Here is a 27,644-nt window from a genome sequence, read left to right as displayed (position 1 = left end):
AGAGGGATGAAGTTCAAATAGTTAGCATTACTGATGGAGAATGTGTGCCAAACTTGTGATCAAGTCCTAATATTTGCTCCCTGACCTACAGTAGAGATCATATCTTCAGGTTCAGCTATTTGTATAGGGAAATCACACCAATGGACTTCCATGTGGAGAAAGGGAGATAGGCCCCAGAGCCACCAGTGCTTACTTTCATGAAGAAGGAGTAGAGCCAATGAGTGCATTCCTCAGGTAGGCTAGTTTGAATAGCTAAGGGAAAGCCACGTGGGAACCCACTTAGTAGCATAAGGAGGTAACAAATGGAGGTAAGATGCTTACTTTTCTGACAATCAGTAAAGAGAGGAGACATTTGACAATGTCTGGAGACATTCTGATGGTAACAACTGTAAAGAATGCTGCTGGTATCTAGTGGGTACTTTGGATGCTGCTAAACATCTTAGAGTGCACAAGATAGTCCCCCACAACAAACAATTATCTCATACAAAATGTCAGTTGTGCCAAGGTTGACAAACACTACATCCCAGAAGTTTCCTTTTCCATTCATGAGAGTAGGACAATAGACTTTCCTGCAACATACTCTAATGGGAATTTTTAGAGCTTCTTCACTTTGGACCAAAATCTTTTAAATCCTTTGAGGTTGTATTGCATATATAAGATTATGTGCATAATGCTATCTCGAGCTACAATCTCAAAAAAATCTATTGATTATATCTCAACTTTAGAATTACTCTTTCAGTATTTTCATTATTTCTCTTTACATTTGCAAGTACATGTGATTTTTATAACAAGTTTCTCTAAAACCTAGCTCAAATGCCACTTCTTAAAATTATTCCTAATTACTGAACTGTTTGTTGTTCCTTCTGTGTTCCTATAGCAATCTATCCATACTTTTATCGTGTCACTTGTCACTCTATGAAGTAATTATTTATTTAAAGGTCATTCCCATTTAGAAAATAAGCCCTTCAGAGCAGAGGCTGTGTAGGATGTGCTAAACATCCTACAATGCACACGATAGCCCCCTATGTCAAAGAATTAACCAGTCCAAAATGTCAGTAGTGCTGAGGTGGAGAAACCCTGCGTCTCTGGAATCTTTGTAACTCCAGTGCCCACAGGGCGCCTGCCACAAAGAAGCACGTTATAGGAATGAATGAATGAATGATTGCTCACAAAGAACAATACTAACATAAAAATACCATGAGTTCTATTTTATTTTTCTGAGAAAATCTTACTTGTTTGTATGCTCATGAAATTAAAAACCCTGTTACATATGTTCATCTAAAAGGAACATTTTTTTTGGACAATTTGACAGAATGATTATAGTTTAGCAACTGGCACACGAACAAGAAAAGTAATAGACTGTGTTATGGACTGTCTAAAATCTTGTGGGTAAGTGAAGACAGTCAAACTTAGAAGAGTGAAATACAGCAAATAATACTGAATGCCATCTCTGAAAATAGAAATAAGAACGTAATATTTTAAAGGTACAAAACGTAGGGAAACAGCAGAAAGACAACTTCAAAAGTGGAAAATGTAGTGACAGAATGAAACTGTAGTGATAATAATTAAAAACTGATGGAAACTACGGTCATATAAATAAAATGAGATAAAATTAAAATAGAAGAAATGGTATTTTAAATAAATAAGCTTCAGGAAATGGGTCATAAAACCCTATGGGACAGCTTTTCTTCCCCCCAGAACAAGCAAAAGAAAATTGTTGCCCATTCAAAAGACTGTCAAAGGAATAGTAGGAAGCTATATTATAAATTTTAAAATATGGTTTCCCGGGCATGAAGTTATGAACCAAAGGTTTCAAAAGCAATAGAAAAAGACTTAGAGGTGGCATAGAGTGTACCTTTCTTCCCACAAAAGGAATCGATCAAATTTAAACTACACTAATATAAAGGTAAGAAATAATTTTTTTTAATACATTGTCTTGGTCAGAAAGTATCTAGAGAGTAGAGTTTAATTCTAACTGCCACCAGGCCCTCAGAGATAGGAAATGTTTCAGGCTCTGCAGTCCATAGGATGTCATTCTCAACTATTCAGTTCTGTGGTTGTAGTACACAAGCAGCCAAATGTATTTGCTAGATACATTAGCAAATAAATATGACCGTGTTCCAATAAAACTTTATTTACAAAAACAAGAGTGTGAGGAGGAAAGATGGCGGACGAGGAGAAACTGCCGCCTGGCTGGGAAAAGCGCATGAGCCGCCCCTCAGGCCGAGGGTACTACTTCAACCACATCACTAACCCCAGCCAGTGGGAGCGGCCCAGCGGGAACAGCAGCAGTGGCGGCAAAATCTGGCAGGGGGAGCCCGCCAGGGTCCGCCGCTCGCACCTGCTAGTGAAGCCAGTCAAGGCGGCCCTCGACCTGGCGGCAGGAAATCACCCGGACCAAGGAGGAGGCCCTGGAGCTGATCAGCGGCTACATCCAGAAGATCAAGGCAGGAGAGAAGGACTTTGAGTCTCCGGCCTCACAATTCAGCGACTGCAGCTCGGCCAAGGCCAGGGGAGACCTGGGTGCCTTCAGCAAAGGTCAGATGCAGAAGCCATTTGAAGACCCCTGGTTTGCGCGGTGGACGGGGGAGATGAGCGGGACAGTGTTCACGGATTCCGGCATCCACGTCATTGTCCGCACGGAGTGAGGATTGGGGGCCCAGGCCTGGCCTCGGGGTTCCCCCGCTGCCTGCTGGCCAGTGGCCGAACCCCCCACTCCCTGCCACTGTCACACAGTATTTATTGTTACCAAATGGCTGGGAGGGGGCCCTTCCAGACTGGGGGCCCTTCCAGACTGGGGGCCCTGGGGTTCCCCACTCCCTGTCCGTCCCCAGTTGGGGCTGCGACCTCCAGACTCTCCATTAAGGAGTTGACTTCAGCATGGGAGGGAGGCTCGCAGACCCAGGGCAATGTGGTGGGAGGAGTGTTCCAAAGAGAAGATCTGGTCAGCAGAGCCGCCCCATGTCCCACCAGGTCCTGGAGGCAGATGCGAGGGCCCAGAGTTGTTTGTAGTTAGGCCACGCTTCTCTGTTCAGTAGCAAAAGCAAACACTCGTGGGCCCAGCTGTGGGCCCTCTGAGCAACTTTGCAGCACCCTTTCACCCCCAATTAAATCCGGAACCACTAAAAAAAAAAAAACCACCAAGAATGCCAGATAGACTTGAGCATGCTCTGTTTTGGAAAATAAACATTGGCAAATTTTAGTAAGTCTAAATTGAATAATCAGTGTGTTTAGGAGTCTGGAAACACTATTATACAAGGGATTTAAGAGATCATTAATATTTATCCTATACAAAGATAAGTCCTATTACTAATAAAATATTCCTTAAGACACTGAAGCATAAGATATCACTCATTTCTTCTTTTAATAAAATTAGTTTTGTCTTGGGCCTCAACCACTGGACTGGCAAAAATCCACTCTCAGCTTTATATCATACTCTCCTGGGACATCAGTGAGAACTACGGAATTCATAGAATCCCAGAAATTGCAGAAAGACCTCTGGTCTTTAGCTCATTATGGTTCTCACTAGAATACATGTTGCCTAGAACTATACAGTCAAGTCAAAAGCAGGTGACCTACTATTCCTATGAGCATTTCTTATTCACTTGACACACTTAGTTACTTGGTCCTTCATCTGGGCCCCCAATACTTTGGTGCTTATTGTTTGTTTGTTGGGTACGTGGTCTCAGAGTAAGGTTTGAGAGAATCTGCCACTCCTTATTCCCAGGCTCAGAAGACAATTTAATTCTCTCCTCATGGGCCCCAACTATTCCCCAAGCCCCTTTCCCTGGAAGCACCTATTCAGTGGTATAGATTTAGTGAGAGGTGTAGCAGATGTTCTCCTTAAAACATTGGCCAAGGTTTCACAACCATCTTTGGGCTGCTGGTGGTCCCACACAGGACGTTCTGGGTATCTTGAAACATATTTTAAGATCTGGGGGGAGAAAGGAGACTGATAGATTTGGAAAAAGTAACAATTCAAGAACGTGTGTGGTAAACTCCAAGTAAGTCATGCAAAAGGAAGAAAATGGAATGTGGGTTAAAAAGGAGAGTTCGTTTTCAGGTAGAGTAGATAAGATTTTATTCCTCGAGTCTTTATTTCCAGTGAAGACTTTTTGCCTGAGCTCCAGACACACACATACATACACACAAACACACACACACATTTTTTCCTAATATAAGTGTCTTGCATTCACCTCAAAGCCAATATAGTATTTAAAATACAATCCATTACATTCAACCTATCTCCACCTTAGATTTATTCCATTCTAATATACTCTCACTCCTATTCAACTAAGAAACTATCTTTAATTTTTTCCTCTCCTTTACATCTGACATCCAATCAGTCATCATCATTAATCAAGTCATGTCTTTTTCCAAAGCATCTCTCCTGTCTGCCATCACATTTTTCATATTGCCATTGCCTTATTTCTGGCCCCAATTATATCCCACATGAATTTCAAAACAGTCTGTTATCTGGCCTTAGGGCTAACATATCCTGTCCCCATTGCCCACATCATTCCAAGTTGCTGATGTGAGCTTTCTAAAATAAAAACCTGGTATCTTTTTCCTACCTGAATCTTAAAGCCTTCCATTGCCTTCAAGCTAAAACTCAAATTCCTTAGCTTGACACAGGAGATAATCTCATGATCTAGTGCTTACCTACATATTATTTCTTACTACTTCCTACCATTTTTCTTATTTCTTATCAATTCTTACATTCATTCTGTTTGTTTTGTTTGTTTGTTTGAGACGAATTCTCACTCTTGTCCCCCAGGCTGGGGTGCGATGGCACTATCTCGGCTCACTGCATCCTCTGCCTCCCAGATTCAAGCAATTCTCCTGCCTCAACCTCCTGAGTAGCTGGGATTACAGGCACCTGCCATCATGCCTGGCTAATTTTTGTATTTTTAGTAGAGACGGGGGTTTCACCATGTTGGCCAGGCTGGTCTCGAACTCCTGACCTCAGGTGATCCACCTGCCTCGGCTCCCCAAACTGCTGGGATTACAGGCATGAGCCACCATGCCCAGCACATTTTTCTTACTATTCCTGCTAACCTGCAGTTCCTTGAATGCACCATGATCTCTTCCATCCTACCTCTTTGACATTTTCTCCTGAAATGACCATCTCCCCTGACTCTCTAACCTCATCAGCTCCTCCAAAGTAAAGCTTCAGTAAAGCCTTCTATTTTCTATTCCTACCTCCCCAAAGGCTGAAAAAGTACCTCTCCTTTTTGTTCTCTAGCAACCTACACATATGATTTTTACGGCAAATGCCATATTGGGTAGAAATTGTTCATTCCACTTGTAATTTCTCTCGATTATGAACTACTTAATACTGGGGACAACACCTTTCATCTTTAAAACCTTAAACTTGGGAGAAAATAGAAAATCAATGTATTTTTGTTATGGAATAAATAATTTTGAGTGATAAATGGGTAAAAAGCATATTGAATAGAAGAAAGAGCATTGGCAAAAGCTTAAAACTTCTAAAACTAATCATCTCAAAATTACCACTAATCTCCATGTTGTCAAATTAAGTGGTCAGTTCTCAGATCTGTCAGCGGCTTTTGTCACAATTGGTCATAGCATCCACCTCGAAATACTATTCTTTTTTTTGATTTTTAAAATTTTTTTTATTTTATTATTATTATACTTTAAGTTTTAGGGTACATGTTCACAATGTGCAGGTTAGTTACATATGTATACATATGCCATGCTGGTGTGCTGCACCCATTAACTCGTCATTTAGCATTAGGTATACCTCCTAATGCTATCCCTCCCCCCTCCCGCCACCCCACAACAGTCCCCAGCGTGTGATGTTCCCCTTCCTGTGTCCATGTGCTCTCATTGTTCACTTCCCACCTATGAGTGAGAACATGCAGTGTTTGGTTTTTTGTCCTTGCGATAGTTTATTGAGAATGATGATTTCCAATTTCATCCATGTCCCTACAAAGGACATGAACTCTTCATTTTTTATGGCTGCATAGTATTCCGTGGTGTATATGTGCCACATTTTCTTAATCCAGTCTATCATTGTTGGACATTTGGGTTGGTTCCAAGTCTTTGCTATTGTGAATAGTGCTGCAATAAACATACATGTGCATGTGTCTTTATAGCAGCATGATTTATATTCCTTTGGGTATATACCCAGTAATGGGATGGCTGGGTCAAATGGTATTTCTAGTTCTAGATCCCTGAGGAATCGCCACACTGACTTCCACAATGGTTGAACTAGTTTACAGTCCCACCAACAGTGTAAAAGTGTTCCTATTTCTCCACATCCTCTCCAGCACCTGTTGTTTCCTGACTTTTTAATGATTGCCATTCTAACTGGTGTGAGATGGTATCTCATTGTGGTTTTGATTTGCATTTCTGTGAGCATTTGTTCATGTGTTTTTTGGCTGCATAAATGTCTTCTTTTGAGAAGTGTCTGTTCATGTCCTTTGCCCACTTTTTGATGGTGTTATTTGTTTTTTTCTTGTAAATTTGTTTGGGTTCATTGTAGATTCTGGATATTAGCCCTTTGTCAGATGAGTAGGTTGCAAAAATTTTCTACCATTTTGTGGGTTGCCTGTTCACTCTGATGGTAGTTTCTTTTGCTGTGCAGAAGCTCTTTAGTTTAATTATATCCCATTTGTCAATTTTGGCTTTTGTTGCCATTGCTTTTGGTGTTTTAGACATGAAGTCCTTGCCCATGCCTATGTCCTGAATGGTAATGCCTAGGTTTTCTTCTAGGGTTTTTATGGTTTTAGGTCTGACATTTAAGTCTTTAATCCATCTTGAATTAATTTTTGTATAAGGTGTAAGGAAGGGATCCAGTTTCAGCTTTCTACATATGGCTAGCCAGTTTTCCCAGGACCATTTATTAAATAGGGAATCCTTTCCCCATTTCTTGTTTTTCTCAGGTTTGTCAAAGATCAGATAGTTGTAGATATGCGGCGTTATTTCTGAGGGCTGTGTTCTGCTCCATTGATCTATATCTCTGTTTTGGTACCAGTACCATGCTGTTTTGGTTACTGTAGCCTTGTAGTATAGTTTGAAGTCAGGTAGCATGATGCCTCCAGCTTTGTTCTTTTGGCTTAGGATTGACTTGGCGATGCGGGCTCTTTTTTGGTTCCGTATGAACCTTAAAGTAGTTTTTTCCAATTCTGTGAAGAAAGTCATTGATAGCTTGATGGGGATGGCATTGAATCTATAAATTACCTTGGGCAGTATGGGCATTTTTACGATATTGATTCTTCCTATCCATGAGCATGGAATGTTCTTCCATTTGTATCCTCTTTTATTTCATTGAGCAGTGGTTTGTAGTTCTCCTTGAAGAGGTCCTTCACGTCCCTTGTAAGTTGGATTCCTAGGTATTTTATTCTCTTTGAAGCAATTGTGAATGGGAGTTCACTCATGATTTGGCTCTCTGTTTGTCTGTTATTGGTGTATAAGAATGCTTGTGATTTTTGTACATTGATTTTGTATCCTGAGACTTTGCTGAAGTTGCTTATCAGCTTAAGGAGATTTTGGGCTGAGACAATGGGGTTTTTTAGATATACAATCATGTCACCTGCAAACAGGGACAATTTGACTTCCTCTTTTCCTAATCGAATACCCTTTATTTCTTTCTCATGCCTGATTGCCCTGGCCAGAATTTCCAACACTATGTTGAATAAGAGTGGTGAGAGAGGGCATCCCTGTCTTGTGCCAGTTTTCAAAGGGAATGCTTCCAGTTTTTGCCCATTCAGTATGATATTGGCTGTGGGTTTGTCATAGATAGCTCTTATTATTTTGAGATATGTCCCATCAATACCTAATTTATTGAGAGTTTTTAGCATGAAGTGTTGTTGAATTTTGTCAAAGGCCTTTTCTGCATCTGTTGAGATAATCATGTAGTTTTTGTCTTTGGTTCTGTTTATATGCTGCATTACATTTATTGATTTGCATATATTGAACTAGCCTTGCGTCCCAGGGATGAAGCCCACTTGATCATGGTGGATAAGCTTTTTGATGTGCTGCTGGATTCGGTTTGCCAGTATTTTATTGAGGATTTTTGCATCAATGTTCATCAAGGATATTGGTCTGTAATTCTCTTTTTTGGTTGTGTCTCTGCCTGGGTTTGGTATCAGGGTGATGCTGGCCTCATAAAATGAGTTAGGGAGGATTCCCTCTTTTTCTATTGATTGGAATAGTTTCAGAAGGAATGGTACCAGTTCCTCCTTGTAGCTCTGGTAGAATTCGGCTGTGAATCCATCTGGTCCTGGACTCTTTTTGGTTGGTAAGCTATTGATTATTGCCACAATTTCAGAGGCTGTTATTGATCTATTCAGAGATTCAACTTCTTCCTGGTTTAGTCTTGGGAGGGTGTATGTGTCGAGGAATTTATCCATTTCTTCTAGATTTTCTAGTTTATTTGCATGGAGGTGTTTGTAGTATTCTCTGATGGTAGTTTGTATTTCTGTGGAATCAGTTGTGATATCCCCTTTATCATTTTTATTGCATCTATTTGATTCTTCTCTCCTTTCTTCTTTATTAATCTTGCTAGCGGTCTATCAATTTTGTTGATCCTTGCAAAAAACCAGCTCCTGGATTCATTAATTTTTTGAAGGGGTTTTTTTGTGTCTCTATCTCCTTCAGTTCTGCTCTGATTTTAGTTATTTCTTGCCTTCTGCTAGCTTTTGAATGTGTTTGCCTTGCTTTTCTAGTTCTTTTAATTGTGATGTTAGGGTGTCAATTTTGGATCTTTCCTGCTTTCTCTTGTGGGCATTTAGTGCTATAAATTTCCCTCTACACACTGCTTTGAACGTGTCCCAGAGATTCTGGTATGTTGTGTCTTTGTTCTCGTTAGTTTCAAAGAACATCTTTATTTCTGCCTTCATTTTGTTATGTACCCAGTAGTCATTCAGGAGCAGGTTGTTCAGTTTCCATGTAGTTGAGCGGTTTTGAGTGAGTTTGTTAGTCCTGAGTTCTAGTTTGATTGCACTGTGGTCTGAGAGACAGTTTGTTATAATTTCCGTTCTTTTACATTTGCTGAGGAGTGCTTTACTTCCAACTATGTGGTCAATTTTGGAATAGGTGTGGTGTGGTGCTAAAAAAATGTATATTCTGTTGATTTAGGGTGGAGAGTTCTGTAGATGTCTATTAGGTCCGCTTGGTGCAGAGCTGAGTTCAATTCCTGGGTATCCTCGTTAACTTTCTGTCTCGTTGATCTGTTTAATGTTGACAGTGGGGTGTTAAAGTCTCCCATTATTATTGTGTGGGAGTCTAAGTCTCTTTGTAGGTCACTAAGGACTTGCTTTATGAGTCTGGGTGCTCCTGTATTGGGTGCATATATATTTAGGATAGTTAGCTCTTCTTGTTGAATTGATCCCTTTACCAATTACCATTATGTAATGGCCTTCTTTGTCTCTTTTGATCTTTGTTGGTTTAAAGTCTGTTTTATCAGAGACTAGGATTGCAACCCCTGCCTTTTTTTGTTTTCCATTTGCTTGGTAGATCTTCCTCCATCCTTTTATTTTGAGCCTATGTATGTCTCTGCACGTGAGATGGGTTTCCTGAATACAGCACACTGATGGGTCTTGACTCTTTATCCAATTTGCCAGTCTGTGTCTTTTAATTGGAGCATTTAGTCCCTTTACATTTAAAGTTAACATTGTTATGTGTGAATTTGATCCTGTAGTTATGCTGTTAGCTGGTTATTTTGCTCATTAGTTGATGCAGTTTCTTCGTAGCCTCAATGGTCTTTACAATTTGGCATGATTTTGCAGCGGCTGGTACCGGTTGTTCCTTTCCATGTTTAGTGCTTCCTTCAGGAGGTCTTTTAGGGCAGGCCTGGTGGTGACAAAATCTCTCAGCATTTGCTTGTCTGTAAAGTATTTTATTTCTCCTTCACTTATGAAACTTAGTTTGGCTGGATATGAAATTGTGGGTTGAAAATTCTTTCCTTTAAGAATGTTGAATATTGACCCCCAATCTCTTCTGGCTTGTAAAGTTTCTGCCAAGAGATCCGCTGTTAGTCTGATGGGCTTCCCTTTGTGGGTAACCCGACCTTTCTCTCTGGCTGCCCTTAACATTTTTTCCTTCATTTCAACTTTGGTGAATCTGACAATTATATGTCTTGGAGTTGTTCTTCTCGGGGAGTATCTTTGTGGCGTTCTCTGTATTTCCTGAATCTGAATGTTGGCCTGCCTTGCTAGATTGGGGAAGTTCTCCTGGATAATATCCTGCAGAGTGTTTTCCAACTTGGTTCCATTCTCCCCATCACTTTCAGGTACACCAATCAGACATAGATTTGGTCTTTTCACATAGTCCCATATTTCTTGGAGGCTTTGTTCATTTCTTTTTATTCCTTTTTCTCTAAACTTCCCTTCTCACTTCATTTCATTCATTTCATCTTCCATCACTGATACCCTTTCTTCCAGTTGATTGCATCAGCTCTTGAGGCTTCTGCATTCTTCACGTAGTTCTCGAGCCTTGGCTTTCAGCTCCATCAGCTCCTTTAAGGACTTCTCTGTATTGGTTATTCTAGTTATACATTCATCTAAATTTTTTTCAAAATTTTTAACTTCTTTGCCTTTGGTTTGAATTTCCTCCTGTCGTTCGGAGTAGTTTGATCATCTGAAGCCTTCTTCTCTCAACTCATCAAAGTCACACGCCGTCCAGCTTTGTTCCATTGCTGGTGAGGAACTGCATTCCTTTGGAGGAGGAGAGGCGCTCTGCTTTTTAGAGGTTCCAGTTTTTCTGCTCTGTTTTTTCCCCATCTTTGTGGTTTTATCTACTTTTGGTCTTTGATGATGGTGATGTACAGATGGGTTTTTGCTGTGGATATTTTTTCTCTTTGTTTTCCTTCTACCAGACAGGACCCTCAGCTGCAGGTCTGTTGGAGTTTGCTAGAGGTCCACTCCAGACCCTGTTTGCCTGGGTATCAGCAGCGGTGGCTGCAGAACAGCGGATTTTCGTGAACCGCGAATGCTGCTGTCTGATCGTTCCTCTGGAAGTTTTGTCTCAGAGGAGTACCCGGCTGTGTGAGGTGTCAGTCTGCCCCTACTGTGGGGTGCCTCCCAGTTAGGCTGCTCGGGGGTCAGGGTCGGGGACCCACTTGAGGAGGCAGTCTGCCCTTTCTCAGATCTCCAGCTGCATGCTGGGAGAACCACTGCTCTCTTCAAAGCTGTCAGACAGGGACGTTTAAGTCTGCAGAGGTTACTGCTGTCTTTTTGTTTGTCTGTGCCCTGCCCCCAGCGGTGGAGCCTACAGAGGCAGGCATGCCTCCTTGAGCTGTGGTGGGCTCCACTCAGTTTGAGCTTCATGGCTGCTTTTTTTACTTAAGCAAGCCTGGGCAATGGCAGGCGCCCCTCCCCCGGCGTCGCTGCCACCTTGCAGTTTGATCTCAGACTGCTGTGCTAGCAATCAGCGAGACTCCGTGGGCGTAGGACCCTCCGAGCCATGTGCGGGATGTAATCTCCTGGTGCGCCATTTTTTAAGCCCATTGGAAAAGAGCAGTATTAGGGTGGGAGTGACCCGATTTTCCAGGTGCCGTCTGTCACCCCTTTCTTTGACTAGGAAAGGGAACTCCCTGACCCTTGCGCTTCCCAAGTGAGGCAATGCCTCGCCTTGCTTCGGCTCGTGCACAGTGCGCTGCACCCACTGTCCTGCCCCCACTGTCTGGCACTCCCTAGTGGGATGACCTCGGTACCTCAGATGGAAATGCAGAAATCACCCGTCTTCTGCGTCGCTCACGCTGGGAGCTGTAGACCGGAGCTCTTCCTATTTGGCCATCTTGGCTGCCAGCCTCTGAAATACTGTTCTTACTTGGCTTCCAGGACTTTACATTCTTCTTATTTTTTCTCCTATGTCCCTAGTCACTTTTCAGTTTTACTTATTTGTTCTTCATATCCATTCAGACCTATTCTCTTTTTATCTACATTCATGCCCTTGGTGATCTATATTCTCAAGACCTCACAATAGTATTTTTTCTTCATCTGTTATAGGTAAATGCACAAACTGGCCCAGTTGGAAAGACTTGACCTAGGCAATAATGAATTCAGTGAGCTGGTAAGCCATCTCTATGCTACCATGCTCAAATTATGTCTTTCCTAGACTCTTTTCTTGATGTCTATGCTTGTTTATGCAACTGAATGATTAACATCTCTAGTTGACTCTAGAGTAGAAATTTCCAACTGAACACCTAAAACTGAACTTCCAGTCTACCCAAAACCCTGCTCCACTTGGTCTTCCTCATCAGTCACTTGCAACTCCGTCCTTCTAGTTGTTCAGACCAAAACACACCTTTAGTCACAGTCAGCTCTCATTCCCCACAGCTGACTCATCAAGACATTTAGTTCTTATCTTAACTATATCCAGAACCCAACCACATCTCAACACCTTTACCATTGCCTTATTATGGCCACCACTGTGGCCATAAATTTTTTATAATAAGAAAGAAGTAAAATGGATTCAGTCCAAGCCACCATCACCTCTTATTTGACTTATTACATTAGCCTCCTCTTTGATCTTCCTTCTTCTACTGTTGTCCCCCTCAGTCTGTTTATAAGCCTGCAATTACAGATATTCTTCTAAAACAAATCATTTCAGAAACATCTTTCATAAAAACCTTTCAGTGACCCCCTATCCCACTCAGAATCAAAGCCAAAGTCTCTACATTGTGCTGTAAGATCACATATTATGCAACTCCCCATTACATCATCTTTTTACTCCTCCCTCTCTCTCTCTTCTTTAGCCATACTGGTCTGCTAGGATGTCTTCAAGCAAGTAAAATGTCCCTGCTTTAGAATCTCCATATTAGCATGCTTTTTCATTTCCTTTCTGCCTTGGCTCCAATTTCGTATTCTCATTGAGGCCTTACCTGATCACCCTACTAAAAATTAAATCCTTATATGAATTCTCCCTATCTACCTCCTCTGCTTAACTTTTCTCTGTAGCACTTGTAACCTTTTAATATGTTATTTTATTTTATTTTATTATTTTGTTTACTCTGATTCTTCCCTGCTGAATGTAAAGTCCTTTGAGGTAGGAATTTTTATCTGTTTTGTTCTCTGCCATACCCCAGATCAGCACATAATACTCTCTTCAATAATAGTTGCTGTGTGAAGAAAGAGTACGTACTTTTTTTGCATTTCTGAGTATCTGATAGCGTCTGGATTGCAGTAATATTTCATTTAAGGTTCATAAAAGCCCTATAAGGTAATTTCTACATCCATTTTAAATGTGATAAAACTAAAATTTCTAAGATTTCAATCAATGGTGTCTGAAGAATTCCTGTATAGGCAGGACTTAAGGGCAGAATTCTGATTAGTGGAGAGATAAAAAAAAATCTTTCAGAAAAGCACTGTATTTTCTCATAGTGTATGTTTACTTGAGAGTGCTTTGAGAAATGCTGACTGCATATGGAGTGCACTTGGGTTCTCTGAACCTTTGACATCAACTCTTGCCCAAGGTTTGTGTATTAGTCTGTTTTCACACTGCTATAAAGAAGTGCTCCAGACTGGGTAATTTATATAGAAAAGAGGTTTAATTGACTCACAGTTCCACATGGCTGGGCAGGCTTCAGGAAACTTAAAATCATGGCCGAAGGGGAAGCAGGCACATCTTACATGGCAGCAGGCGAGAGAGAACATGTGAAGGAGGAACTGTCAAACACTTATAAAACCTTCAGATCTCATGAGAATTCTCACTTTCATGAGAACAGCATAGGAGAAACCACCCCCATGATCCAATCACCTCCCACCAGGTCCCTTCCTCAGTATACGATTATGGGGATTACAATTCAAGATGAGATTTGGGTCAGGACACAGACCAAAACTGTATCAGTTTGACAACTATTCATAGCTATAGCAGCTTTCAAGTCAATATGTTTGGGAGACAATGACTACAATTTGTCTGTAACAGAAGTTCATTTAAAGGAGTAGAAAATAATAAGACTGATGATGAAATGGTGCCATATTATGAGATTTTAGAATGGTTTGCTGAGAATTGGTTTCAGCCATTGATTCCCAATCCTGTGGTGACTCTTAAAAATATTGAAGTGGGGCCCCACCCTACACCTCCCACTGGTGTAGATATTTAATAAGCTTCTTGGATTTTTGTTAAGCAGCCAGCCTTGCATGCCAACCATATTGGCATTTGTGAACAGATGCTGTAGCTTTTCAGATGGCAGTTTGCATAGATTTTGTGTATTTGAGATTTACTTGTTGCTGAAGAGTACCCCCAGTTTTGTGCACTACACAATCAGGTAAATCTGACAGGAAGGTGGTTGGAATGTCTTTTAGAACAATGTATCATGCACTGCCTCACAATAGTATTTTTCTCCATCTGTTGTAGGTCAATGCACAAACTGGCCCAGTTGGAAAGACTTGACCTAGGCAATAATGAATTCGGTGAGCTGGTAAGCAAATGCATTTTCTAAACCTGATAAATACCCTTCAGGAGATTCTTTCTTTTGCTCTGTCTTTGTAAACCAAGGTATTAACTTGATTGCACGTTTGCATTTGCTAAATGTAAAAGTAAAAACCTGGAAGTTAATATTAGCTTTCACTTTTTGGAAAAAAAAATGGAATTTTTTTTTTGAGCCAGATACAAATTGATAGTTTTGAGGACCAACTATGTGACAGGTGCCATGCTTAGTATGTTACATATGTTATCTCTTTTAATCCTGATTGGACATATTGCCATTTTAACCTAATGGAAATGAACTTAAAATGGTCACTGTCATACATAGCTATTAAGTGCCTGAACAGGGATTAAACCCAGACTTGATTAAATGCAAAGACCGTACCTTGAAAACCTGCTTTGGAGGCTTCTTGGTGCCATTGCATGAGAGAAGTAAGTCACCAATGGCATTCTGGTTCTTACTATATTGAAAGCCTCTTTCTAGTGAACCCATATTACTACTTCACTGCTGGCAAGACTGGCAGAATTCTGCCTTCTCCTTTTGAGCATCCATTTTGTTTAAAATTTGCCTGAAGACCAAAATCTCAGATGCAAATCAGAAAGCATATACTTCTTTACAAGACGACTCAGCTTTCTCTATTCAGAAGTCTTCCACTTGAATATCTCAAATTTCAAAAAATTCAATTCATCTAAAGTGTATTTTAATTATTTTAAAATTAAAACATTTAAGTAAGCAATCCATTCCCTGTCCCAGGTCTGTTACTAGCTATGTGACTTTGTGCAAGTTGCATAACCTCTTTTCACCTTATTTTCCTCGTGTATAAAATAGGGATTATAATGTTCTCTCTTACACAGGGCTTGTGTGAGAATTAAATGAGATGATGTATGTACAGGACCTAGCAAAATTTATTCTAATAAATGCCAGTGTGCAAGGGTGAAAGTGTTTAACTCACACTGTATTTTGAATGCACAAAAAAATTAATTTGTTTTACTTCAACCATAGCTAATCTGATCATTACCCCAGCCTCCATCAGTTGTTTATTAAGGATGAAAACTGAGTTTTATTCTTCTGTGATTAAGTTTAATATGATTTAAGAAGTTAGATAGTCCCTTTAGGTTGTTTTCATCTTTCTTGCATAAAAAATTGCTAGTCTCTCATGTTCCTCTCTCCATCCCCTGCTTTCCTCCCTAAGATGGAATTTGGGTATGTGCAGAGGAGGCTAAATTTCTTTGTGACCTGGGCAATAAGGACTCTCTGGCCTCAAGGTAGTTTTCAGAAGTAGGTTGGCAGCATATGCTGGTCTCTGGGCTGCTGTCTGCAGCTGATGCTGCGTCCTGTTAAATCGTCAGTTCTGAATCCACAGTCAGGTCTTCGGGCTCAGATAAAACTCTCTAGGAGCATTGGCCATCTTCCTCTTTGGGCATTGCTATACTCAGCTCTCACTGGCTGTAAATGAATGAGACTGTGCCCTGTCCTCCCTCCAGCACAGGATGAGCAGTCCATCCCCAGTTTGTGTTGTGAAGGGCCCTCACCAGCCATGACCTCAGTAGTGGCCCCATGGCCTGTCTGCTGGCTCTGAGAGTCCACATAACATACAAACTGAGAGACACCAAGTAAAGCTGAATTCCAGAGACTTCTTTGCCTGTCAGATTACACTGTCAAATTTACTCTGCTTTGGATATACCTAGTGTTGTTACAAAGCAGTTTGCAGGGTGGCCTCAACACAGATATTAAGGCAAGAGTACCTCGTAAATACATAGCTTAATGCACCTCAGGAATTTTTAAAGGAGATATTTATTAATGTAGGTAGAGAGATTAGTGGGGGTGGTAAATAACAGATAGTGGCAAAACTAGTAGTTTTATACTTATTGTTTTAAAAATAAGTTGTTAAAGACCTAAGATCTGCCCACACATTTATTAAGACATGTAGGTCAGCCTAATAATTGAAAAACATGGAGGGTACCTTTGGGTCTATAGCTCACTCTCTAACTTCAACTTCCTTATCAATACAGTAAGGGCATCAGTCTCCTCTATCTTATAGGCTTTTTGAGAGAATTTCATGCAAGATAATCTACAACAAATATTCAGTATGTTAAATGAATTTCAATTCTGTCAGGTATATTATTCTGCAAGTGCTTCATATGAATATGTGTGAATTGGTATTTTACTGTAAAGATTTGGGTCAACAATGATGAAAAGGGTGGGTTTATTTTTCAAAACTAGTTGTACTAAAAGTAAATTTTAAATTATTTTAATAATGTATGATTTATGGTATCTAAGAAATCCTACGAGCAGAAATAACTTTTATTTTGTGTTATGCCAGTATTTCATGCCAGGCACAAAATAAGTCTCTTTTTCTATTTTCTTACTTTTGCATTTGTTCTAAGAGGTTTTATTAGGTAGTGCTTAAGTATTTGAAGAGTATAACTGTGGAACTTTACATTTCTGATGTTACTCACTTTTAATCATAGTTTGACTATTACTAGTCATATGCATGGAACTGGCTGTTGTGGTAACAGTAACAACTTTAAATGAGAAAATCAGAGATTTTGCTCTGATAAGAGACCTCTAGAAACAATGTCATGTGGAGGAGAGGAGATCAAATTCTATTCTGTAGCTAGATATTGACACCGTAGGAGATTATCATTAGATGATTTATTTTTGCATGACATGGTAAAGAGACAATGTGGAGAGTAGATGACTATAATTTAAAAAATAAAATGTGAAGGCCTAATGAGAACAGAAGTTGGCTTGCTTGAGAAACAATGTAAATGTCCCAAATAAGATTCAGAGTAGAAATATCTACTTATAGAAGCATTTGTAATAATGAAAAATTCTAAACGAAGGGAATTATTTTATATTTTTAATAGCAATTATCCCCAGAATATATTGAACAAAGTTCTGAGAACATAATAGATATTTTGGCGGGGGGTGGGGGGTTGTTGTTTCTTTCATGAATTGTTTTGCTCAACATAAGATGAATAAATGTTCATTTTTAAAAAAATAGAAAGTTAAAAAGTGAAAAAATGAGAGTAAGGATCATTCATGATCTCATCCTATATATAACCATTATTAATATTTTTTGGTATATTCTTCCCTTTACTCTCATTTTCTTTAATGAAGTCAAACAAGTATTATTTGGGGCCAGGTCAGAGATGGAACACTATTAGGCTGATGTATGGAACCAGATAACATCAACCCTTAGGATCATCCTCTTTGCTGACCATGGCCAACCCTCCCCCTAGTCTAGACCCAGCTTCCAGCTGCAAGCCTCCTTCACTGCCTCTCTCCTCCCCTCCCTGTGCTGGAAAAAAGAGGGCTGTTCTATAAAGGAGAGTGTCACTTAAGGCCCCAACAACTCTGCCATGGGAGCCTTCATCAGAAGAGTCAGTTATAAGAAGCAAAACGTGCTTTTTTGTAAGCCAGAAAGAAAGAAGAGCCCAGCCCAGAGGAGACTAACAAACTAAGTGAGAAGTAGTCTATATGTGGTTTAGAGTTCGGGAATTCAAAGAAAGCAGCATGGGTAGGGACCCACTGACCCACAGAGGCAATGGGTAGCAGGGAAGGAAGGCAGGGAGTACAATGGTTATTGGAGCAGCATCTCCCCTTATGTGAAATTCCCTTGTCTTTGCCCCCACCAAACCCCTACAAAGGACTCCTAAAAAGAATAACTGGGGAGGACTATTTCAAGAAGGACCCAATTTCCTTATCCTGTGCTATTCAAGCAGGTAGTGCTTGAATAGATTTAAAATTTTGCTATAAGTATGGCATAATACATACTGGTTATATGTGTCTGCACAGATATTTCTACCTACCAAATTGGAATTATAATGTGCATTCTATTTTATTTTAAAGCATGGTTATCAAATTTGAAATCTAGATTCCTTACAGGCATTGTAATATATAACCTTTCTTTGTAGCTAAACTAGAAAGACTGCCAAATAATGGATACAAAATAAACACTAAATTAAGTTGTCTATCCCTGATTTCTAATGAGATTGATGATTTTTTCATATGTTTATGGCAATTTGTGTTTCCTGTTTTGTGAAATGCCGGTTTATGTATTTTTGCTCATTTTTCTATTGGTAGTCATTTTCTTGTTGATTTATGGAGATCTTTGATATATTTCACATACTAATCCTTTGTTGTCTGTAGGTACTACAGTTATTTCTTTTCAGTCTCTGGAGAGTCTTTTTATTTTCTACCTGGTATATTTTGATGGATAGAAGGTCTTAATTATAAAATAAGAAAATGTATACTTTTTTGTGGGTAGCACATTTTCTGTTTTGCTTAAGAAGTCCTTCCCTCCTCAAAGCCAAAACGTGTTTTTCATATGTTTTCTTCTAAACGTTTGAAGGTTTAATTTTTTCATAATCAAATTCATTTCTGTGGGGGGCTTAATTATTTATACTGTGTACTGTGTATTTTTTTTCCAGAGACTCAGCTTTCCAAGCACCATTTATTAAGTAGCATTTCCTTTCCACATGGATATGAGTATCACCTCTTAACAAAATATGATTTCTGTACATTCATGAGTTACTTTCCTTATTTTCTAGGTACAAAAACTACATGATTGTAATTAGCACAAACAATAAATTTTGACAGTGGATAGGGCAAGCGTCTCAAACTTAGGCATCTGGACATTTACTTTTTGTATGCATTTAGAATTAGTTGATCAATTTTCTCAAAAAGAAAAAATGTTAGGACTTGATTACAATGGCATTGACCCTATAACTCAATTTTTTATTGGAACGATAATAAAGAGTTGACATTTCTATCATATCAAACCTTTTTAGGCATCAACATGACATACATCTTCATTTATTTTCTATTTTAATATCTGAGTTTTATAATTTTCTTCAGAAAAAGATTTCACACATTTTTAATTAATTTATTCCTAAGTACTTTATTTTTAAATTGTAGTTATAAATGTACTTCTTCAAAAATTATAGTTTCCAGTTGCTTGTTGCAGGTTTTTATTTTTTCTTCCAAATTTATTTAAGGTTCAGGTGGTGCATGTGCAGGTTTGTTACATGGATAAATTGCATGTCACTGGGGTTTGGTGTACAAATGAGTTCATCACCCAAGTAGTGAGCGTAGTACCTGACAGGTAGTTTTTCAATCTTCACCCTCCTCCTACCCTCCACCTTCAGGTAGGACCCCAGTATCTATTATTTCCCTCTTTGTGTCCCTGTGTGCTCAATGTTTAGCTCCCACTTATAAGTGAGAACATGTGGTATTTGGTTTTCTGTTCCTGCATTAATTTGCTTGAGTTAATGGCCTCCAGCTGCATCCATGTTGTTGCAAAGGAGATGATTTAGTTCTTTTTTAACACTGCATAGTATACCATGGTGAATATGTACCACGTTTTCTTTATCCAGTCCACCATTGATAGGCATCTAGATTGATGCTATGTCCTGGCTATCATGAAAAGTTATTGCAGGTTTTTTTTTACTTATATCTAGCTATCTGCTAAACCCTCTTAATAAAATGAATAATTTGTTTATAAATTATTTAGGGATTTCTATGTAACTAATCAAATAGCCTGTGAATAATCACAGTTTGTTTTCTTGCACCTTAATTTTTAAACCCTATTTCTTTCTCTTGCTTTATGTGTGACTAGTACTATGTTGAAGTGAAGCAACTATCATTGTCTGATTCCTGATTTTAATGGGAACACCTATAATGTTTTGTCATTAATAATTGCTTTACCATTAGCTTTGTATAGATATTCTTTATCAGGTTCATAACATCTCTTCCTGCTTCTAGATTACTAGGAGAATTTAGCATGAACAAGTACTAAATTCTATGGGATGTTTTGTCTGCATTTATTGATATTCCATTTTTTCTCTTTTATTCTGTTAATACAAAATTTCTAATGTAAAACCACTTTTGCATTTCTTAAATACATACATGGTTCATGATCTTCTATATAAACTATTTGGTTCATTCCTGCTTGGAATTTGTAAAAATCTGTACTCATTAGTGAGATTTGTATACATTATTCTTGCATACTTTATCTGTAGGTTCATATTACTCATCAATTTTGGAAAATTATCAGCCCTGTCTCTTTAAATGTTTCCTTTTACCTATTTGCTCTGTCTCTCTTGCTGGAATTTGGATTAAATAGAAATATGAATATAAAATCATAAGTGCTTAGGAATCACTAGCTAATTTTATTAATTATTTTATATTTTTTTCTTGAAAAAGCAATCAATCAGAGAAGAAGAATTTTAAAATATTTCTTTCATATCCTTAAAGAGAGGCTTTCTTACCTTTTTACATAAAATTATACGGTATTAATTTCCTCAGAACTTGGAGACTTGATGAGGTCATTTTGAGAGTGTTTTCACCTTTTTTTTAACTACTTAATGTACTCATTACTCACCAAGATATTTCTAAATTATAGGCTACTCAATTTCTGGATTAAAGAACAAAATATGATTTTAAAAACAAAACATTGAAATGATAGCAGCAAAAATATTTAAAGAGCAAGAAAAGTTACTCTATGTGAAAAAGAAAACAATATTTAATTTTTTAAACACAGTGTAAAGTTGGATTGAATTTAAAAGTTCAAAAATTCAGCAGGAAATAAGTAGTGTCATTTTAACTAACATTTGAAACAGTAAATCAAGCAGTCATTATAAAAACATTTCATAAATTCAGCCATCCGCAAACTATATTAGAAGACTTGTATTCTATAAAACTGCTTTATAGAAAAGCTTTAAAAAAATTCTGTACTCTACAAATCACCATTTTAAATGCTTAGTAAGGCTACAGATTATAATAAGGGAGAATTGTTAATCTCAATATTCAAATGGAATTTGTTTCTGTTGGCTTTACTCACTTTATTTCATAGAGTCAAACAAAAATTTCAAAGAAATGAATTAAAGAAAAATTCCTAGAATAGAGATATTCTGAGCGATACAGTTGACAAGAAATAGATGCTTTGGGCTAAATAAATGATATGAATGTGTTTTCATAGAAATTTGAGACAGTCGAGTACTTATGCTAATGTTTTCATTATAACTAAAATTGACTAGAATTAAATTAAACTCATTTTACTAAAAGCATGGCAGCCAATAGTCTCACCTCCCTAGTTCACCGAAGGTGTGCTCATTTTTAATTACCTAAAATGCATGTATACCTGAGGCAAGCACTATATTTACATAGCCAGTAATTTCCTTATAAGCAATTACAGCATAGGTTTGCCACACCTACTAATCAAATTGTATAATTTATTCTTCAAGTTGTACTCACTTTTTAAAAAGAGCAAAATAATGAAGTACAATTTGTCATCACATAACTGGCCACCCAATTTTAAGGAAAATACTTGAAACATGCTAATTTACTCCTTCATTTTTCTGCATTTGTAAAGCCACTAAGGCTGTAGATTATATATATATATATATATATATCACAGATATTGCCAGAAGTTATTAATACATCAAAAGAAACTTGAAAAATGAAACTTATTTTTGAAGTTATTGGGAGTATGTCAATTTCTGCATCAATGAGAGTCCAGTCAGCAGGTGAAAACTATACTGATTATTTAACAAAGAAAGTTTAATAGAAAGATGGTTTATCATGTATGAGAGAACTGAAGGAGCAAAGGGGGGACACTGAAAAAGGAAGTATGAAAAGGTGAAATTGGGTCTTCGACTTCTAAGGAGGGGCCCCCACAGGCTAGTGCTGGTGTCTCTGACATGAAGAGGCTGATTCTAGTTATGTGGAAAAACTACACACTGGAAACACTTGCTGTTACTGAATTCTATTGTCACCACAGTGAAGTATTGCTGAGGAAGTGCAAAGAGAAGCCAAACGTAAATAAAAAGAGCAAGTCCCTCTTCCTCCTCCAGCCTCTCCCCAGGACACTCAATTGTTAGAGCCTAACATGGAGCCACTTGTCAAAATGGCAGTGTGGCTAACCCCAGAATTACAAAGTAGAAATTAGAAGAGTTAGCTCACAGCTGAAAAGCCACTGTTTAATAACCAGCAAGTCGGTACTGTGTCCTGAAAACAATGGACAAGAGAAGTGTTGATTTTTGTGACTCCATTTTGACGTCATTTTCTCCAGAAAGGTTTCCTTGCACCTAGCAGAGTACCCAGCTCCCAACTGGTACTTGACATTTGTAGAACAAATCATTGGATTTTAAAAGCAAACAGATCGATCAATTCTCATCATCAGAATCATGCCTATATAAATACAAATTTTTAACTCTAAACAATAGTAGAGGTAGAGAAAATACTTTAATTTGTCTGAAAAGCAATCATTCCATAGTTAGCTGTCTTTTGAAGCATCAATCCCAATTTACTTTGAGACATACTTCCAAATGAGTTTCTTGATGAAACTTTAAAGTACAAAATTTGAAATTGTGACCAATAAATACATACGCACATGCAAATATGCATATGTACATAAATAAATAAATCTGCAGTCCCACTAACTCTGAAGTTTGAAAGGAATTCTTGAAGAATCATTCAATTAAAATGAACTTTCTGGCTGAAACTAATTACAGAGATACTTCTTTCAGAGGAGGATCAAATTGGGGTCTCCACTTTTATCAATGCAACATCTCTTGACCTATGGCTTTAATAAGCAGACTCCACTGTCATACATTGAAGTAAAGGAACTCCTTTTCTTGCTCTTGAATTTTCCCTTTGCTAGCAGTAAAATAAATCATCTTTGCTTCTGTTTTCCAAGGAAGCAGCTTTTCCCTCGTTGCCATTTCTCATTAACAAAATATCATGACTGGGCACTATGAATGAAATTAATTAGCTCGGTTTGCGTTTCCATAAATGGATTTTTCTGAGAACGGCATGTATCTCCATGCAGTCGAATACCCTGGTGATTCTGTCAACGGTTTCTACCAGAGAAATTGAAGGGGGAATAATGTGTAAATTAATTAAAAGCTCCCTGATGGAACCAGAGTAAAGCATATTAAATAGGAGTTCAAATGTGTAATCAAGACTTTACAAAGAATCTCCCCCTGCAAAAATAAAAAAAATCAGACTTTACAAGGAAAATAAAAGTATTCTGCAACCAAGGAGTAAACCCTATATATGATTCCTATTCACAGCTCAAAAACATACTTGAGTTATGAATAGGAGTTGTAAATCACCCCAAAAAACCAAGAAAAATTATATTTAAAGTAATTCAAACTAAAATCTTCATTTATATGCTGAAATGGAAATATCTGGATGTATTGCCTAAAATCGAATTAATAGAAAACAAATGTTATTTGATTTCAGGTTTCACAACAAACCAAAACTAAAAGTAAAAACACTGAGGAGAAATATAAAGAAAGGAAAAGATGATATGGGGTGGGGAGATGTCATTGGTTAGTCTGGCTGGGTAAGCTTCAGTCTCAGAAGGTAGCATTTTAGTAAAAACTGAAAGGAGGTCAGGGAGTGAGCCATGCAAATATCTGGCTGGAAGATTGTTCTGTGCAGAGGGAACAGCAAGTACCAACACCTGATATGAGACCAAGCCTGACCTGTGGACAGCAAGAAGCCCAGAAGGACGCAGTAGACCAAATGAGAAAAGTATTGGGAGATAAGTTAATTTGTGGAGTGGGAGAGAACCCTGTAAGACATTTTAAGGATTTAGGATTTTATTCTGAGTAAAATGGGAAGCTCTTTGGAAGGGTTTGAGCAAGTAGAACCTCAATCTAACTCACATCAAATTATGTTACTTTATATTACATTAGGTCATATTAATTAATTACATTATCAAGACCACTTTACTATGTTGAGAATAGACGGGTCAGGCAGTGTCAAGGTAGAGTCAGGGAAAACAGTTAGAAAGTTATTGCAGTAATCTAGGCAGGAAATATTAGCATGCTGGATTAGGGTAGTAGCAATGGAGGTGGTAAGAAACCAATTTCTGGGTAAATCTTTAAACTATAGCTAGAAGAAGATATGGTAGGATCTGAATTTTGTAAATTGAGGACACCTATCAAAAACTAATACAAAATTAGAAATACATAATTAGATACAAAAAGAAATGTTATTCAGAATAAAAAAAAGAAACTACAAATTTTAAATTACAAATAAAAATCATAAAATATAATTTTGAAAGCTGACAAAATGCCACAAACATCATAAAATCGTGGAAAATAACATAATAGCACACATCTGTAATGCTTCCTTCCCCCTTACATTTTGGTTTCATGCTCTTTGACAGCCTTTCTATGTGACAAACATCATGTAGTATTTTCTTTGGAGATTATAGAAAAACAATCCAGTCTTTCCTCTAACGTGATTTTTAATATTGATAGTTTGGAAATGCTTACAATTTTCATTGATATGCCTTGCAGAATTTTAGGATTGTTGTCAAATTTGGGAAAACATTTGCCCCCATACATTCTAAACCTTCTTTTTCCTCCACCACCTACGTACTTATAGTGCCAGGAACCAAAGAACAGGTTTATGTCTCAATACATGCTCTGGCCCTGCACCTTCATGTCCTGATGGTCAGGTGTGTGGGCACAGTGGGCAGTAGGAGGATTTCCAGAAGCCATTTCTAAATAAAATGGCTAGCTAGCACAAGTTAAGTACACACAGAAATTATTGCAAATCATATAAATATATTCCACAAAACCCGTATGAAGGGTATCCCCATACAACTTCCTTTTAGCAAGCTCTGCAAAATGCCTGGGTCCATTCAATCACCATAGGACGTGATAGAAATTGCAACAGAAGGGAAGCAAAATAGAAATTCTAGTTAAAATATCTTACTTTTATCCAGAATTCCAGGCCTACATATATACCTGTGTTACTTTTCTATTTCTGAATGGTAACAAATTACCACAAATTCAGTGAATAAAGGCAATACAAAATTATTATCTTACAGTTCTGGGAGGTCAGAAGTCCTAAAATCCAGGTCTCATCAGGGCTGCACTCCTTCTAAAGGCACTAGAGAAGAATCCATTTCTTCTCTTTTCCCAGCTTCTAGAGGCCACTTGCATTCCTTACGTGGCCCCTTCCTCACATCGCCTTGATCTCTGCCTCTCTCATCACATTTTCTCTACCGTCTCTGACCCCCTTGCCTCTCTCTTATAAGGGCATTTGTAATTACACTGGGCCCCCTCAGATAATCCAGGATAATCTCTCCATCTCAAGATCCCTAAATTAATCACATCTGTAATTTCTTTTACTATGTAAGGTAACATATTTATAGGTTCTTGGAATTAGGATGTGAACATCTTTGGGGTGTCATTATTCAGTCTACTACAAGTTTGTGCAGCCCTTGGCCTATGAGCCACCATGTAGCCCAGGACGGCTTTGAATGCAGACCAACGCAAATTTGTAAACTATCTTAAAGCATTATGAGTTTTTTTGCAATTTTTTTAGCTTATCAGCTATCATTAGTGTTAGTATATTTTTATATGTGGCCCAAGACAATTGTTTTTCTTCCAATGTGGCCCAGGGAAGCCAGAAGATTGGACAGCCCTAGTCTACTACAATACCCAAGAAAATTGAAAATGCTATGTTCACACAAAACTCATACATGAATATGCAAACCAACATTATTGATAATAGGCAAGAAGTGGAAACAATAGAAATGTCCATCGCCTGTTGAATGGATGTGCATGATGTGGTATATCCATACAATGGAATAGTATTCAGCAACGAAAAAAAAATGATTAAAGGTCCGATATGTGCTACAACGTGGTTAAACCTTGAAAACATTATGCCAACTAAAAGAAGCCAGAAACAAAAGGCCATGTGTTATATGATTTTACTTATATGAAATGTCTAAAATAGACAAATCCACAATGACAAACAGTAGATTGGTGCTTTCCAGGGTCCAGAGGAAGAGGAGAATGGGGAGAATGGGTATGGGTTTTTTGAGAAATGATGAAAATATACTGGAATTAGATAGTGGTGATGGTTGACAATTCTGTGAATATACTAAAAACCACTTAATTTTATACTCTAAAAGGGTGAATTTTATGATATATGAGTTATATTTCAATGTTTTAAATCTTATAAAATTAAACAATCTTACTTTTGCAAATATTCCAAAAACATATGGCCCAAGTGAACACTTTTCCAGGCTGCCTCCCAGGATCTAGAAAGGAATTCATGCAAATAGGGCTTTAAAGCTTAAGCTTCATTAACTTCAAGGTAAACCTTCCTCTAGGTAGAAGCAACAGGATTTGTTGACAGATCAGATATCAGGAATAAGAGGGAGAGTAGTTAAGTGTAACTTCAAGATTTGAGACCTAAGCAACTTAAAAAATGAAATTTCTAGTTCCAAATAGGAAACAATAAAAAATGAAAGTTTTTTTTTTCAGTTCTTATTTTTTATCATGGTAAACACACACACACACACACACACACACACACACACACACACACAACATGAGATTTACCCTCTTCTCAAATTTTTCAATAGCCATTTCATTATTGTGAACTACTAAGCACAATGTTGTGCAGCAGATCTCTAGAACTTTTCTATCCTCCATAACTGAAAACTTTTGCCCATTGAACTGCAACTCCCCATTTTCCTCTCCCCAGCCCCTGGAACCACCATTCTGCTTTCTGCTTCTATGGGTTTGACTTTTTCAGATATGTCGTTTCAGCAGAATCATGCAGTATTTACCTTTCTGTGACTGGCTTATTTCACTTACCAAAATATCTCCAAGGTTAATCCATGTTTCTACATGATAGGAATTTCTTCTTTCTTGAGGCCAAATCATATTTCATTACATATATATGCTACTCATCAGTTGATCCACTCATTCATCAATGGACATGTAAGACATTTATTTATTCATCCATCAGTGGACATTTGGGTCACTTATACATCCCAGCTATCGTTAATAATGCTGCAGTGAATACATAAGGACAAATTTTTTGAAGTTGCTATTTCAGTTCTTTTGGATAAGTATCCAAAAGCATGATTGCTGGATCATATAGTCATTTTATTTTTAATTTTTTGAAGAAACTTCATATTGTTTTCCATAATGACAGCACCATTTTACGTTCCCACCAACAGTACATAAGAGTTCCAATTTCCCCCACATCCTTGCCAACACTTATTATTTTGGTTTTTCTTTTTCTTGATAATGTTCATTATAACAACTGTGAGGTGATTTCTCATTGTGGTTTTGATTTGCATTTTCCTGATTATTACTGATGTTGAGCATTTTTTCTTATACCTGTGGGTTATTTGTATGTCTTTTTTTAAGAAATGACTCTTAAGGTTCCTTTCTGTTTTTTAACCAGGTTGTTTTACTAT

General features: G+C 38.0%; 1 protein-coding gene and 1 pseudogene across 9 annotated transcripts in view; both read left to right on the top strand.

Annotated features, from left to right (window-relative positions):
* LRRC7 (leucine rich repeat containing 7) overlaps window positions 1–27,644 on the top strand; it is a 577,334-nt gene that overhangs the window by 347,585 nt on the left and 202,105 nt on the right. For all 9 annotated transcript variants that reach the window (XM_055117394.2, XM_034967334.3, XM_055117378.2 and 6 more), the window contains one exon: window positions 14,326–14,389. In XM_055117394.2, the coding sequence (XP_054973369.1) occupies window positions 14,326–14,389 (64 nt within the window). The remainder of the gene's footprint in view (window positions 1–14,325; window positions 14,390–27,644) is intronic.
* On the top strand, window positions 1,708–3,476 carry LOC117981677 (peptidyl-prolyl cis-trans isomerase NIMA-interacting 1-like; annotated as a pseudogene).

Source organism: Pan paniscus, chromosome 1 (genome assembly GCF_029289425.2).
Source record: "Pan paniscus chromosome 1, NHGRI_mPanPan1-v2.0_pri, whole genome shotgun sequence".
Lineage (NCBI taxonomy): Eukaryota > Metazoa > Chordata > Mammalia > Primates > Hominidae > Pan > Pan paniscus.
The sequence above is the reverse complement of the archived record's forward strand: the minus strand, read 5'-3'. Positions and strand labels throughout refer to the sequence as shown.